Source organism: Hyalella azteca, unplaced genomic scaffold (assembly GCF_000764305.2).
Source record: "Hyalella azteca isolate HAZT.00-mixed unplaced genomic scaffold, Hazt_2.0.2 contig45, whole genome shotgun sequence".
NCBI lineage: Eukaryota > Metazoa > Arthropoda > Malacostraca > Amphipoda > Hyalellidae > Hyalella > Hyalella azteca.
The window spans coordinates 27,127-41,787 of NW_025930407.1; the positions used below are offsets into that span (position 1 = coordinate 27,127).

The following is a 14,661-nucleotide window of genomic DNA, read 5'->3' on the forward strand; positions in this document are numbered from 1 at the left end:
CACATGCACAAGAAGGGTCCTGCCAAGCTGCTGCCAAGGCCCGGAGGTGACAAGACGACGTTTGCGTTTCCAGCGTCGTCGTCTGACGAGGTCGGTGACGTAGCAGTGTGAGTGGAAGCTCAAGGGGAAGTCAGTGGCGTGCTGCCAACCTTCGCTGTCACAGCCCCCAGGAGGGTGGTAGTCTACAGCCCACTCGCTCATCTGGTACGTGAAAGGCTGAAGTCGACGAGAGAGACCTGAAGTTGGAATTCCGAAGAGAGACTATGAACGAAGGAAAAAAAAAAAAAACAGAAACGAATACACCCACACAAGTGGTGGCTTTCACGGCACCTTGTTCACCTATACGTCCTGCAAGAATCGTAACCGACACTACAATATTACCTGACAACTGACCTACATACAACATAGAAAAACCACACGCAAATGGACGCTTTAACGAGCTAAAGTTTTGACGAGCAAACAAATGTTTCAGAAGGCCCGAGGGTTACTATCCATTCAAGCTCTTCAAGGAAATTTCAAATTTGCTACAGGCGACATCACTTCAACTCACGGCAATGTCCACATGCACAAGAAGGGTCCTGCCAAGCTGCTGCCAAGGCCCGGAGGTGACAAGACGACGTTTGCGTTTCCAGCGTCGTCGTCTGACGAGGTCGGTGACGTAGCAGTGTGAGTGGAAGCTCAAGGGGAAGTCAGTGGCGTGCTGCCAACCTTCGCTGTCACAGCCCCCAGGAGGGTGGTAGTCTACAGCCCACTCGCTCATCTGGTACGTGAACCAATGTATAGAAATTTTACGTCAGTTCAGATATCTGCACGACAGTCATGCGACCCTAGTTCGTTTGCTGAGGTGAGGGACAGGAAAGAACCACCCATATATCAAAATCCTTTCCGGCATATTGATAATTTAAAACATAGTTGGAACATTTACATTGATTTAAATTCAAAACGTAAAAAAGCTTATCTCATTTACTGAACAGACCGCTCATTCAGACTGAATGATCACATCGTTTTTTTAACGACTACACACACTTTTCATATTTATCTCCCACTCATCCTCGCTCTCAAATCTCTTCCTATCCTCTCCCCACTCACCCATCCCGCCTTTGCCTCTTACTCAATTATTATCACTCACCCTCCCCTCCAATTCTCCCCCTCCCCTCACTCACCCAGACCCAATGTGTGGACGGCAGGCGCACCTCTTCCCTGGTGCGGGGCTCGGCAGGGCGGCTGTAGCGCGTCCACGTCGGCCTGTCCGTAGGCAACCCGCGTACACTGAACCCTGCAATTTACACACGAAATTAACGGACTTAACGTTTCAAATGACAGAGTTTCGGGATTCTTTCAATGCGTCTCTTACCTGAATTGCCTCAAAAATGTCCCGCTAATACCACTTTGTCTTCTTAGTTCACTCACTCATTACTTTGTGCGTTCACTCCTCACTGTCCTAAAAATATAAGGGATTTTTTTTATTCAATTCCACCTGAATGGTTAAGAAGGCGGAGGGATAAGGATAAAAAAACTTAAAAGGCGGATAATAAATACTTGGAACAGTGTTGGACAAGGCGTACCAGTGACGGACAAGACGTACCAGTGACGGGCAAGACGTGCCAGTGACGGGCAAGACGTACCAGTGACGGGCAAGACGTACCAGTGACGAACAAGACGTACCAGTGACGGACAAGACGTACCAGTGACAAACAAGACATACCATTGACGGGCAAGACGCACCAGTGACGAACAAGACACACCAGTGACGTGCAAGACGTACCAGTGACGGGCAAGACGTACCAGTGACGTGCAAGACGTACCAGCGACGGGCAAGACGTACCAGTGACGGACAAGACGTACCAGTGACAGGATTCCACCGCTGGTTCTCCCACAGGTAGTCGTGGACGACGTCACTCATGGGATGCACAAGCCCTGGTGATGTCAGGCTGCCCAGCGCTGCAAATTATGAGAATTACTTCACTTTTATTAAATCCTTAATTAATTTAATTTATTTACATTCAGACGCTTGATTCGTTTACATAAAGTTTTGTCAACTCTGTTAGCTCATAAAACCAGAAATAAACGATCAGAATGTCCACAATAAGTTCAATTTAAGGAACAAACAAAGATAAAAAAAGAATATTAGCGGCATTGTTACTTTGGCACCAAAACTTGGAACAGAGAGTATTCACAGAGTATTCCTTCAAATAATCAATATAACGTTGATAATAACACGAATGCCAATAGTTTAGGATCGTTATACAAGAATGTCAATACAAGGAACCTTACCATAGCAGGTATTAACACAACACGAGACGTCTTACTGTAGCAGGTATTAACACAACACAAGTCGTCTTACTCTAGCAGGTATTAACACAACACAAGTCGTCTTACTCTAGCAGGTATTAACACAACACAAGCCGTCTTACTCTAGCAGGTATTAACACAACACAAGTCGTCTTACTCTAGCAGGTATTAACACAACACAAGAACATTACTCTTGTATGGGCCCCCGCCCCTGCCGCCGGTGTAGGCGTAGGCGTGGCAGTCGTTGGCCAGCGCCCACACGACGCCTCCAGCACCTCCAGCGACGGCCACCATGTGCCCCCCCACGGCCTCCCACACACACTCGTCCAGCGACAACGATGGCTGCACGATTAATTCCTTCATTCACTTTCTTTGACAAGGGACTAATTAACATTTATCGGAAATCATCCTTCTCAGAGGTGGAATATCAGCGGCAAGAAATATAATTAACAGCATACAAAATGGCGATAAGTGTACATAATTATGAGACATCCAATAAAAGATCAGACAATACAGAACTGAGTGGCGCATGAACTTACACGAAAAATTAAAAGAAGAATATTTAATAATGAAGAGCGTGTAGACTAACCCTCTCGTGCGCATAGGTGGCGCTGGTGACGGTAACGTCACCACCGACGTGCACGTGTGTTACGCTCGACGCCGCGATCCGGTGTTTGAACGCGTGCCAACTGCGCCCGTTCACCAGCAACTGAAACGTGAGACACCAATAAACTTATACCGGCAAACAACTTAACTTCAAAAATCCTATCACCGGACATTCGCCACGCTTCAGTATTGTCAGAATGTTCAAGCAATTCGGCAAAGCGCCGGTAATTATCTTAATAAAAAACACCGATCTGAAATAAAATTTCTGTCACTGGTATTGTATTGCACTGGGTTTCTAGTTGTTCATTAAAACTTCCGTTCAAACGGATAAACGTAACATCATTGCAGAAAAATAACGTTTAAAATTACGGAAATTAGCGTAACAGACATTTAACAGCAGCATTAAGCTTTTGGATCACAGCCAAAAAATCATTAGAATAGGGCCCAAGATCGCTGGAGATACAGCAAATCGGAGTGAGCTAAGGTTGGGACATCAATGTAGAGGTCAGCAAGAGTAGAGGAGCAAGAGCGTCACCTGGTAGTGGTCAGCAAGAGTAGAGGAGCAAGAGCTTCACCTGGCAGTGGTCAGCGAGAGTAGAGGAGCAAGAGCTTCACCTGGTAGGTGTCAGCAGCGCACACGATGGTCAGCGTGTTGCGAGACGACGGCAAGAAACCAGGCAGCTTGTGTCGCTCTTCCTCCTGCCACTCGCCACACTCGAAACTATTCAGCACCACAACCTGAAGGGCGCGATAACCATCAGGAGAAATTCATGTGCAAGGGGCTATCAGTTTTTGTACTCGTATTTGTATGTATGGTGCTTGACACGTAATGGTGAGGCGAGTAGAGTACGTTTCCTTTATTTTAACATGTAAATCAATCATTATTTTATGATGTACAACCAAAAAGAAACTACTCCCATAATTACTTGAACTTTAACATAATGAACAAAAATTTATCGGATAATCTCCTATTCCATTATGTTATCAGAGCTACCAAAATCACCCCATAATAAACCCATGTATATGATCATACTTACATTTTAGCCACGAGATGAAATAGAACATGTAGATGATAAAAATGTCACAATAAATTTCTGAATTAAAAACTTCACCTTTTTTGAGATTCTGGGATTGACATGTAATGCCACCGTGCAGTACCCAGCTGACGAAACCGCCAAGTTCACATGGAATCTAAAATTGAAATTTTGATCAAAATTGGAAAGCGAAACGTACTGAACAAATGACTAAAATCTTATACCAAAAATATTAGACAATGAGAGATGCATATACACCTCAAGCAAAAGACATATTTTACTCCATACCTATTTTTTTTGGGGCGTATGCAATCGAAATGAGGGACATTCAGACCCAATAGCTTTCACAGTATATATACAAGTTTTTTTAGTTCTAAAAAGGCGTGAGACAAAACCTCTTAAAAAGGAAGGTTCAATGTAATAATAAACCTAATTTTGTAACATGGCAAATAATAATAAAATGACCAATGACAAAGTCGCGGCTATGACCTGACAGCGTCGGGATCGACGGTTAAGGTGAGAGCAACGGAGCAGCCTTCAGTGAAGCCTCCCGCCAGGGGCAGCACGAGGGTGTCTGACGAACGCGGGGGCAACACCAGGCGATGCTCCGCGGCTGCTGCAGCGCAGCATTGCTGCAGAGGTCATCATTATTTAATTAGAAACTCAATCAAGAATGGCGTAGTGCACTAAAAATTGGAATAGATTGCAATAATTAATTTTTTCAAGTAAAACAATAGCGTACAACACATGTAGAAGTCCAAAAGTTTAAATTAGTTTTAATTAAAGTAGTTTAAATTTAATAACATTCAAAGAGATGTTTGCTTATAATTAAATTCAGCAAACCTTAATAGGTTGAGCAAGTGAGTCATGCAGGTAAACAGCGCCGTCTGCGGTGGTTGCCCAAACTGTTCGATCACTTGCTTTATGGATGAGTTCAGCACTCCTCTTGTCATTTGCCCACTTCACCCGCAACGAGTCTCCTGATGACATACTTTGTCTTCCTTGTGATCCTTTCTCTAGAGTCTCACAGTTCATACTTTTGCGCAAGCTGGAGGAATGCATTGAATTCACTCCAGATTTGAGGCTGACTGAAGTTTCAGGAAGCTTGTTCTGATTAATTGTGTCTTCAGTGACATTTTTCTGGTCCGTCACGAGGGTTTGTCGTAGTTGCCACATGGCAGTGGCGAGATAATCTGCCCATTCCTCGGCCGTGTGCTCGCTGTTGAACTGCAGGCAGCAAGGCTCGTGTGGCTGTGGTGTGCAGTACAGTGCGATCAGGCACCGGGATGGAGGGAGCACGTGTACACGCATAGCCAAGATACTTCCCATGCTTATGGAAAACTGCGGGGGAGGAAAAGCAAGTATTTAATTCATATTACGTTATGCACATTGTAATAACATTTTTATAACCCTTAATTTAATAACCGTTAATTTAATAATAATAATTTATAACCGTCCAAACAGGTAAAAAATATTTATAAGAAAAAATGTTTAGTCAATGGAACAATAACTTCATATAGATCACAAAATTAAGTTATTTTACCGCACACGACAATCTTACAGTTACAGAAAAAGTTACATGTGCTAGAGAAAAGTCTTACTTTCTTCTTGTAGTTGCTGGAAAATTCGACGACCAAGACAGGTTCAAAGGAAGAATTTTTGGTGGAGGATTTAGAAGAAGCCTCTGTGTCATCGTTGGTTTCATCGCCCTCGGCATTCCCTGCTTCTTCTTCTTCTTCTGAACCAATTAAAATTTTTTAATAGAATGAGTTTCTGGTAAATTTAAAAGTAACTATGAATAAAAGTTACTACGAAATGACACATAAAAGTAACTAATTTGATTGATAACATCACGTGTTGAAAAGAAATATTTTTAGCAATTCATGTGAAGTTCCTAATTACATGGTGCCAGTATACCTTCGCTAGGATGAGCGGGATCACGGGAAGCTGATGAGGTATCAGGGATGGTGAGGTACAGAGTTGCCGGGTACCAGTGACCTCCTGTCAACCAACGGCACCGGCCCGTCACCGTCCAGCTACCACTGTGCACCACCTCACGGTACTTCCTGAACACAGGGCCAAATGTGTACCACAGTGGTAATAATATGAGTTTAAAAATTAATTTTTAAAGACAACACTTCTAAAGAATACAGTATCTCCGATGTTACACACCTACAATGAATTTCTAATTTTATTTATATGAAAAAACTTAAATTTTCAAAATTATTTATTGTGTCAATTGATTCATGCATTGTCTCCGACTTTACGCAAGTGTGCAAAATTTTACATCAATTGGTCAGGTAGAAGTGTGTTAAATATCAAATATCAATTATAAGATTTGTAGCAGACAAACAAACAAACGAACAAACAAGCAAGCAAACAAACAAAAAGTGAAGTTAAAGAGAAGTGTTGTAATAAAAAGAAATCACTAACACATGATCGTCTCCTACACAAGGCCTGAGGAAAAATGCCTACATACGGTACTACAGTGCGAAGCTTCAATTTCATTCAGTTTACTGTTGTTATGCGAGATTTTTCGAATACATTTGATATCTACGATCATCAACTGACATAAAATAAGTTCTCTCAGAACTGAGAGAACTGAAAAAAGAAGTTCTCAAGTTCCTTCAGAAAACAGGTTTTGACGTAAAATTTTACTATCGCCAAAGAAATTGATGTCTCACCCTCTGAAAGGCTGTAGCTGACAGCTCAGCTGGTAGAGCTGATAGCTGATATTCTCCTTCCAACCAACCCCGTGAAGACCTTCGCCTCCGCCGCTGAACCTGGCAACAAGAGTAAATATGTTCACATGGGTCGTCTTTACGTCAAGTAAAGACAAGAAAGGCAATGTTTAAGTACAAGATGCCAGTAGTTTACTAATAAATACATCTTTCAGTCGTAGATAGATGGCAATGAATTTAGCAAAATCACAAGAACACTTGTAACTATACATTTCCTGCTATTCACGAGTAGAGCCAACGAGGGATAAAGGCTACACACCAGTCAGGCCAATGGGCAGGAGAAACCCAGCAGCCTCCACCGGATACTCCAAGCCAGAGATGCTCCTCCAGGTGCGGGAATGCTTCACTTGACGCTGCGTCCCGCAGCCCAAGAGCAGAAGCCTCACGAAGAGCGGCGTGGGAACTGTCGCTACTGGAACTAGCGTGGCGAGAACGACTTTGTGGTGTAAGGTGTAACGGCGAGGACGGATTCATTTGAACGGTAGAATCTACTGGGTTTTCATGAGAAGTTCTAGATACGTGCCAATTAGCAGGCGAAACTGTAGGATTAATAGATACAGAGCTGTTGATGCACGGCACTGACACTTGAGAAGTAGTGTCATTAGTCGTCTGTTTGGATAAGATGACACTTGTTTTTGCAGAAGTCTCGTTCGCTATTTTCTTTCGGTTCTTTGTCTTCTTTTTACGTTTGGTCAGAGACTTTGAAGCACACGCACCGTCAAGCAGATCTTTAGTCGACAGGTAAACATCATCTTCGGGATCATCACTACCGCTGCCATCAGATGCGCTCTCGAATATTTCATCAGAAACCGCGTCTGCAGAAGAAGCAACGACATCACTTGAATTTAAAACGTTGTTCTTTTCAGAAGCAGGCAATGTTGCGTCACTCTTGACAATATTCGATGAGGATAAAGAGACCAACGCAACACTAGACGCCATCTCGTCCATGTCGCCGGCCTCCTGGTATCCTTCAGTGGCTTCTTCTTGAGGTTCCCAGCGCTCACACAGCTCAGCTGTCATGGTGCGGTGAAGACTGTCTAGACTATTGCTTTCATCTTGGCCTTCAATGCAGCATGCTGTAACGAGAGATTAGTTATCAATTCATCGTTAACTCATGAAATAGAAAATGGAATTTCAATATGCAAGGTGGAGGCAAGATAAAGTAACTAAAGTAACAAACAGGGTTGAAGACTCATTAGTTCCTGACATCAAAAAATTTTCAGAGGAAGTCATAGAGCTCACAAAGCTGTTGCCGAATTTATGAAGCATTGCCTTAAGATTAACAAAGGCAATAAATAGCATTTACCAAGCGGCGTCATGTCAACAGGTGTTTCAGACTCCTCGCTGCTGTCATCCTGCGGGTGGTGACGGGAGGCATCAGCATCGTACACCACGACGGGCAGGTCTACAACACGCCAGGTCTGACCGGTGAGTTCTGAGGGCACCACACCATACCGACCCACCACGTTGTACTCCCCACTCGTCACGCCCCACACCTGAACACAAAACCATTCACAAACCAATGCTCATTGCATAACATGACATCAGTTACTAACGAGTTACGTAGGTACTATTTTTCTATATCTTTCAGACATGAGAGGTTAAGGTAAATTGTGAAACATGAGCAAGATCATTAATTTTTGCCGTCTTGAAATAGGATTTATAAATATAGACCAAAAACTGTACAGAATTATCTTACACTTGCATGCCTACTTCAACACCATCCAGCGCATGATACAGCCTAAGCTTATCTCAAGCCTAACCAGATCGTTAATAAAAGAAATAAGTACATACAATAATGGTTTACTTGAATCGCAAGTTAACCAAAAATTCAAAAGTAACGTAATTTGATCTTCTATTGATTGATTTCGATTTAATCCAATTCCACAGATTTGACTCTTCTAGCTGGCACACAAAATTCGTCACAGTACCTGATCTTCAGGGCCCACGCTGATATCGAGCAGTCGTTGACCGGCCATGTCAAGCCAGGACGATCCTGTGGGTCCATATTGTGGGCTAGCCACATCCCTTCTGAACCACACGCTGTGGTCTCGACCACACCCCCACACAGCACGCACGCCCACCGCCACGCTCTGAAGAGGACAGCCGCTAGGGCTTTCCACAGTCACCCAAGCCGTGCCTGTAAACATTGTATTGTGTGAAATAAAAATTTACACGAGGCAATGAAAGCAAGATTTTTTTTATCTCTGCATTGCTGAAACGTTCTTCAGAACATCGCGATTCAAAATTTGGTTGAAAAAAAAAATGTTTTTCAACGTAGAGCTTTAGGCATGAAATTTTTTTATTTCAAAGAAGTCTTTGTGACATCGCCATAGAAAAAATATTTTTTTTTTACATCTTACCAACTTTATCTTCCCAAGTCCTCTTGATTCGATATATTAATTTGATCTTGAATTTTTTTATCAGCCGAATTAGAAGGCATCTAAATAACCAAATCAATTGAAACTAAAACAGATTTGTTTTGTTATCGCTTATTCACTTCAATTTTATTGATAGAAATTGGTTTATGGTTCAAATTTTGAGAATAGAATTCAAGAATAATTTAATTTTGACTTTTTGGCTATACCCAAGTTCAGGTGTGTTTTCGCATACCAATAAGTCCAGAACATTTAAGTGCCAGGACTAAAATTTATTTGATGAGTGAAAATTACAACTTGAGCTTCAGTAGATTGAATTTCAAAGAAAGTAAAGGGTTAAAAGAATCTATTGCTAAAGGATTTTCAGCCCTAAGCAAAACTGAGTTCACAGGCATGAGTGGATTATGAGGTGGGACATGTCAAAGACTAGGCAAAACACTCAATTGTACTCATTTATAAGAAGAATATGTCAAAGGCATATACGATAATATGGCATATAAGGATATGTCAAAAATCACGTCTGACAACTCTTGTTTTAGATTGCAAGCAGAAAAAAAAAAAAAACGATTGCAAGACGGCTAATGTTGCATACGTGCAAATAAGAATATCATAAATATAAGGTAGAGGATATACGCTGTCTCTTATACACATCTAGATGTGTATAAGAGACAGAGTAAAGACAAGAAAGGCAATGTTTAAGTACAAGATGCCAGTAGTTTACTAATAAATACATCTTCTGTCTCTTATACACATCTAGATGTGTATAAGAGACAGCTCTTGAGGAGGACTGGGTACCATCCGGCTGATGGTCTGTGTGGCGATAGAATGACCCCGTGATGTTTGTAGTCCTGCAGTTTGGGTAGCAACTGCGGTATGAAGTTTGGTGGGGGGAAGATGTACACCCCCTGCCACTGATTCCAGTTGACTGCTAGGACATCCGTTGCCACTGCCCCCGGGTAGGAACTAGAAGGCGGACACGTACAGGGGTAGTTTGTTGTTGTGTGGACTGGCCATGAGGTCGACTTGTAGTGGTCCGTGCCAGCCCGTGATCATTTGAAAGGTCTCCTGCGGAAGGCCCCACTCCGCCGGGCGTGGGTCCTTCCAGCTGAGGGCGTCCGCGCAGACGTTCAGGTGACTGGGGATCCTGTGTGCGTCCAGGAGGAGTCGTCTGCTGTTGCACTTGGTGATACACGGAGAAGATGGTGATGCAAAGCAGTCACCAGAGCAGCTGGCGCCAACCAGCTGGGGCTAGTGCGTATCAGCGATTGAAAGAAAAGCAAACTGCACACACCACACTGACCGCTCAAGGTCAACAGAAGGAAAGCTGGCGACAATCATTATCGCAGAGCTTTTTTTTCTTTTTCTTTACTGATACGATTAAATTCGAGGAAGAAACAATCCAAAAGATCAAATAGAGCTTTCAACTTGTTAAAAGCAAACAGCCTAAAACAGAGTTTGCTCTAATTTAATCAAAATTCATGACACAGCAATAATAAGAAATTATACGGGACCTCTGGGATGGTCTCTGGAGAGTCCCGTCCTGACGAGCAGACTGCCGTCCCACGCATTGTAACTAAAACAGATATTTTTGTTATCGCTTATTCACTGCAATTTTATTGATAAAAATTCGTTTATGGTTCAAATTTTGAGAATAGAATTCAATAAAAATTTAATTTTGACTTTTTGGCTATACCCAAGTTCAGGTGTGTTTTTGCACACCAATTTGTCCAGAGCATTTCAGTGTCAGAACTAAAATTTAATTGATGTGTGAAAATCACTAATTGAGCTTCAGTAGGTTGAATTTTGATGAAAGTAACAGGGTTAAAAGAATCTATTGCTAAAGGCGGTTCAGCTGCAAGCAAAACTGAGTTCATAGGCAAGAGTGGATTATGAGGTGGGATATGTCAAAGATTAGGCAAAACACTCAAGGTTACTCATTTTTATTGCAAATGATAATTTTTCTCGAGTCACATCTGTCAACTCTAGTTTTACATTGCAAACAAAAATGAAAAAAAAAACGGTTGCAAGAAGGCTAATGTAGCGGAATTGCAAATCAGAATATCATAAATATCAGGTAGAGGATATATATTGACAACACACTAATTATTAGAGGATATATATTGACAACACACTGATGAACAATTAAATGAAAATTTATTTCATAGCAATGGTAAGTAATTATACGGGACCTCTGGGATGGTCTCTGGAGAGTCCCGTCCTGACGAGCAGACTGCCGTCCCACGCCACGGCCCACACGGCCCCGCTGCGTCCAGGCCTTTAATACCCATTGACAAAATTTTTCTATGTCAAATAGTTTTTGAGTTGTGGGGGTTTTTGTTAAAAAAACGAAAAGTGGTCTAAGTTACCCCGCCGGTCTAAGTTACCCCATTTTACGGTTGTAAATAAAACCGTAATAAACCTTGCCGAGAGCAGTGACACCCCACACCATGAGAGCGTCCAGGTCAGCTCCTGGCACCTCACCACCTCCAACACTGATGTCTATGAAGGGTTCCTGAATATAGGCAAACCGCATTAATATAATTTTTAGTATTGACAAAAAATTAACATAATTACTAATGATTAATATGATAATAATGAATAATTGATTAATATTAATTAATTTCATATGCCTCATTAAAGAAGTATTTCTCAATTTCTTTAGTTATTATGAAGAACATTTACATCTCAGCTACAAAAACATACTCAATCCCTGCAACAAAAGTGGATGTTCAAGAAAAACTAAGTTTTATCTGGAAAGTCAATTGCAGTTGCAGGTATTTCACATGAATTGAATATCAGTCCCATATATAGAAAATTTTTTATAAAATAAGCCCAAAAATCAAGGATTTTGAGAGTCTTCAAAAATTGCTCTGACTTTTCTTTCTGAAGCTAAACAAGAAACAAGCATAAATGAGGTTGATTTAAGGTGTAGAACTGCTTCTCTAAAGAGAATAAAAAAACTATTTTCACATAACAATAAAAACCAATAACAAAACTCCAATTGTCTTCTTGCTTGATTAATTTCTCAATCAGTCTAAAAAGACCTAACAATAAATGAGATTGACAATAGTGTTGTCCTGATGCTGAAAAGAAATTAAATGACTACAAAAAAAAAAAACTATGTAGAAAGAACAAGACTGTCACAATAGTAAATTTTTTAATCCTGAAAACAATAGGTAACAATAAATGATACGGTAATTAAAGTATTTCCCAATAACAAAAAGGAAAGTACAATGTAAGTTTACTACCGGTATGATGATTAAAATGCATTCAACAATTAATTTCTCAATCTAAAAGATAATAAAATAATTAGAGTAGGTACTTCCCTACAATAAATAGCAAAATAAAATGAAGAAAAATGCAAAAAAAAACATTTTTAACAACCTTTCCATTCATGCTGAAAAGAGAGACAGAAATGAATGAGACTGACTTTAGTGTGGTCTTGGTGTATGGACGGCACAGCAGACCAAGTGTCGAGTGCAATATAGCGACGGTATCGTACCCACCGCCGCCGCCTCACACACGAGTTCCAGCAGCTACTGGCACTGTATGAGCGAGGGAAGTCCAAGGCATACGTCCAGCCCTGGTACACACAAGTCAAAGATAAAATTCTGGTTCAAATGTACAGGTCCATGTCCATCTTTTATGCAAACTAACTAGAGATAAAATTGATTCAAATGTGCAGGTCACACTAATTTGTTAATGTGATGACAATGTTGAATAATTTTATAGGTATTATGCCCATAGTGACACAAGCATTAATTATGATGAAAATTCAATTATGGAGAGAAACCTAAATAAAGCAACTTTGAAATCAACATGACTGTCACAAAACAAATTGAAATTACTCTTTCAAATTGAGACATAAAAATTAGAATTAATACTACCAGTATAATTAATTTCAAATTTTTGGGATGAAGCTTTCAACTAGAGATTATTAACATATAGGTACGGTACATAACAGGACAGATGTATATTAATGTAATGTAATATTAAACCTCAGGAGGAAGCTGTTGCCCATTGAATGTAGTGTGTATGGTCCAGGGCCCCTCCCACTGCCATGCAAGAGTGGGTAGGTGGATGGCAGCTAGAGAGCGCTCAGTCAGACCATCCTCGGATGAGAAGGCCGGGCGGTCAGTGGGAAGTAAGTGGTGGGAAAACCCATCACTTGGTCGCCATCTCTGCATCAGGGTCAAAAATAATTCAAAACCCACCATAAACTCTAAGTGGGCATTTTCTTGAACTTGATGCTAACACATCATTAACTTTGAATATGTGAATGGTCAAACTTTTACACAACTATAGTTGATTGGATTGACTTTAAGTAAGAGATTGATAAATTGAAAAATTATCTATTAATAAACTGTTTCAATTCCAATCAAATCAGATATCATTGGAAAGAAGTGTTTACATTCTAACACTTAGCTGTAGTGCAGAAGGTGAACTGTTAAAATTGAACAATATAGTAATCATAAGTAGCACATAAATAGCAATAGTAAAAACGAATCAAAATTGTCTAAGAAAATTCATCAAACCATCCAGATGTCTTACATCTGTTAGTGGAATAAACAAATATCAGAGTTCAAGGCTAAATTATCTATCAAATCTGATACTGTTCTTTTTAAGCTGGTAATTTTGAGCAAAGCAATGGGGAAATTGTTTACTGCTAAGAAAGCAATTAAGATTCAAGACTGGGAGTTGTAAGTCTCGCTGGAGCATTACTGGTAATGCTCAGTTTAGACAACAATTTGCAGCTGTGACAATTTAGCTCATAATCTCTAACAAATAATGAATGAAGACAATAATTAACAATACACCTAATGTAGCTTTCACCTTGTAAAAAAACATTGATGCAATTTTTAAAACTAGTAAAATCATATCAAAATGAAAAAATCAAAAGAGCCTACCTGATTTTCATATGCTTCTTCAGAGACACGGATGGGAACAGTAGTGCCATACACATAGACGTAAATTTGATGATCACCACCTAGGGCCCACACAACCAACTCATGAGCACTGACTTTCTTGAACTCAATGCCCAAGTACTCAAGTTCTTGCCATTTCTTGCCATCAGTCAGTAAAGTGAAGACTCGTCCACTGTTATTAACAGCAAAAAGCTGTGTGGATGGCATCTTGATAATACTTTATATAATTTCAACAACTGTCGCAATGAATTTCCTTCAGAGAATCAGACAAATGATTTGCATGGTGTTGCAAAAATTTGCAGGAGATAAAATTTAAGGTAACATTAAAAATAGAAATAAAGTTTAAGTAACTAAGAACTATGATGACTGGATTGAAACATTGAATTTCATCAGCATAGTCAGGTTAGATGAATCTGGAAAAAATGCATGATAAATAAAATTTCAGCGTTTTTGACAAATAAACAAAAACACATGCCTCAGCAGTTCAAACATTGCAAAGAACACAATAGTTCAGGTCACCAAACTTGTGTAAAAACTCTTTTATTGGTAATTATAGGACACCCACATGGAATTTTTCTACTCATAAAGAATCTTGAAAAACTCATATATTTTTTACTTTCACTTCCAGTGGAGATTAGAGTGGAATTGAAAATTTAATAGGTGAATTCATATATTTATACATGTT

General features: G+C 40.4%; 1 protein-coding gene across 1 annotated transcript in view; it reads right to left on the bottom strand.

Annotated features, from left to right (window-relative positions):
• Positions 1–14,183, bottom strand: part of LOC108670670 (tectonin beta-propeller repeat-containing protein) — an 18,728-nt gene extending 4,545 nt beyond the window's left edge. The window contains exons 1-19 of the mRNA XM_047879734.1: positions 13,959–14,183; positions 11,436–11,563; positions 11,270–11,326; positions 10,563–10,591; positions 8,605–8,813; positions 7,980–8,169; positions 6,933–7,749; positions 6,617–6,715; positions 5,850–5,998; positions 5,534–5,670; positions 4,776–5,273; positions 4,422–4,564; positions 4,011–4,089; positions 3,514–3,636; positions 2,882–3,001; positions 2,484–2,634; positions 1,846–1,941; positions 1,164–1,276; positions 551–760 (exon numbers count right to left, since the gene is read on the bottom strand). Coding sequence (XP_047735690.1) covers positions 551–760; positions 1,164–1,276; positions 1,846–1,941; positions 2,484–2,634; positions 2,882–3,001; positions 3,514–3,636; positions 4,011–4,089; positions 4,422–4,564; positions 4,776–5,273; positions 5,534–5,670; positions 5,850–5,998; positions 6,617–6,715; positions 6,933–7,749; positions 7,980–8,169; positions 8,605–8,813; positions 10,563–10,591; positions 11,270–11,326; positions 11,436–11,563; positions 13,959–14,183 — 3,573 coding nt within the window. The remainder of the gene's footprint in view (positions 1–550; positions 761–1,163; positions 1,277–1,845; positions 1,942–2,483; positions 2,635–2,881; positions 3,002–3,513; positions 3,637–4,010; positions 4,090–4,421; positions 4,565–4,775; positions 5,274–5,533; positions 5,671–5,849; positions 5,999–6,616; positions 6,716–6,932; positions 7,750–7,979; positions 8,170–8,604; positions 8,814–10,562; positions 10,592–11,269; positions 11,327–11,435; positions 11,564–13,958) is intronic.
• Between the last annotated feature and the right edge of the window lie 478 nt (positions 14,184–14,661).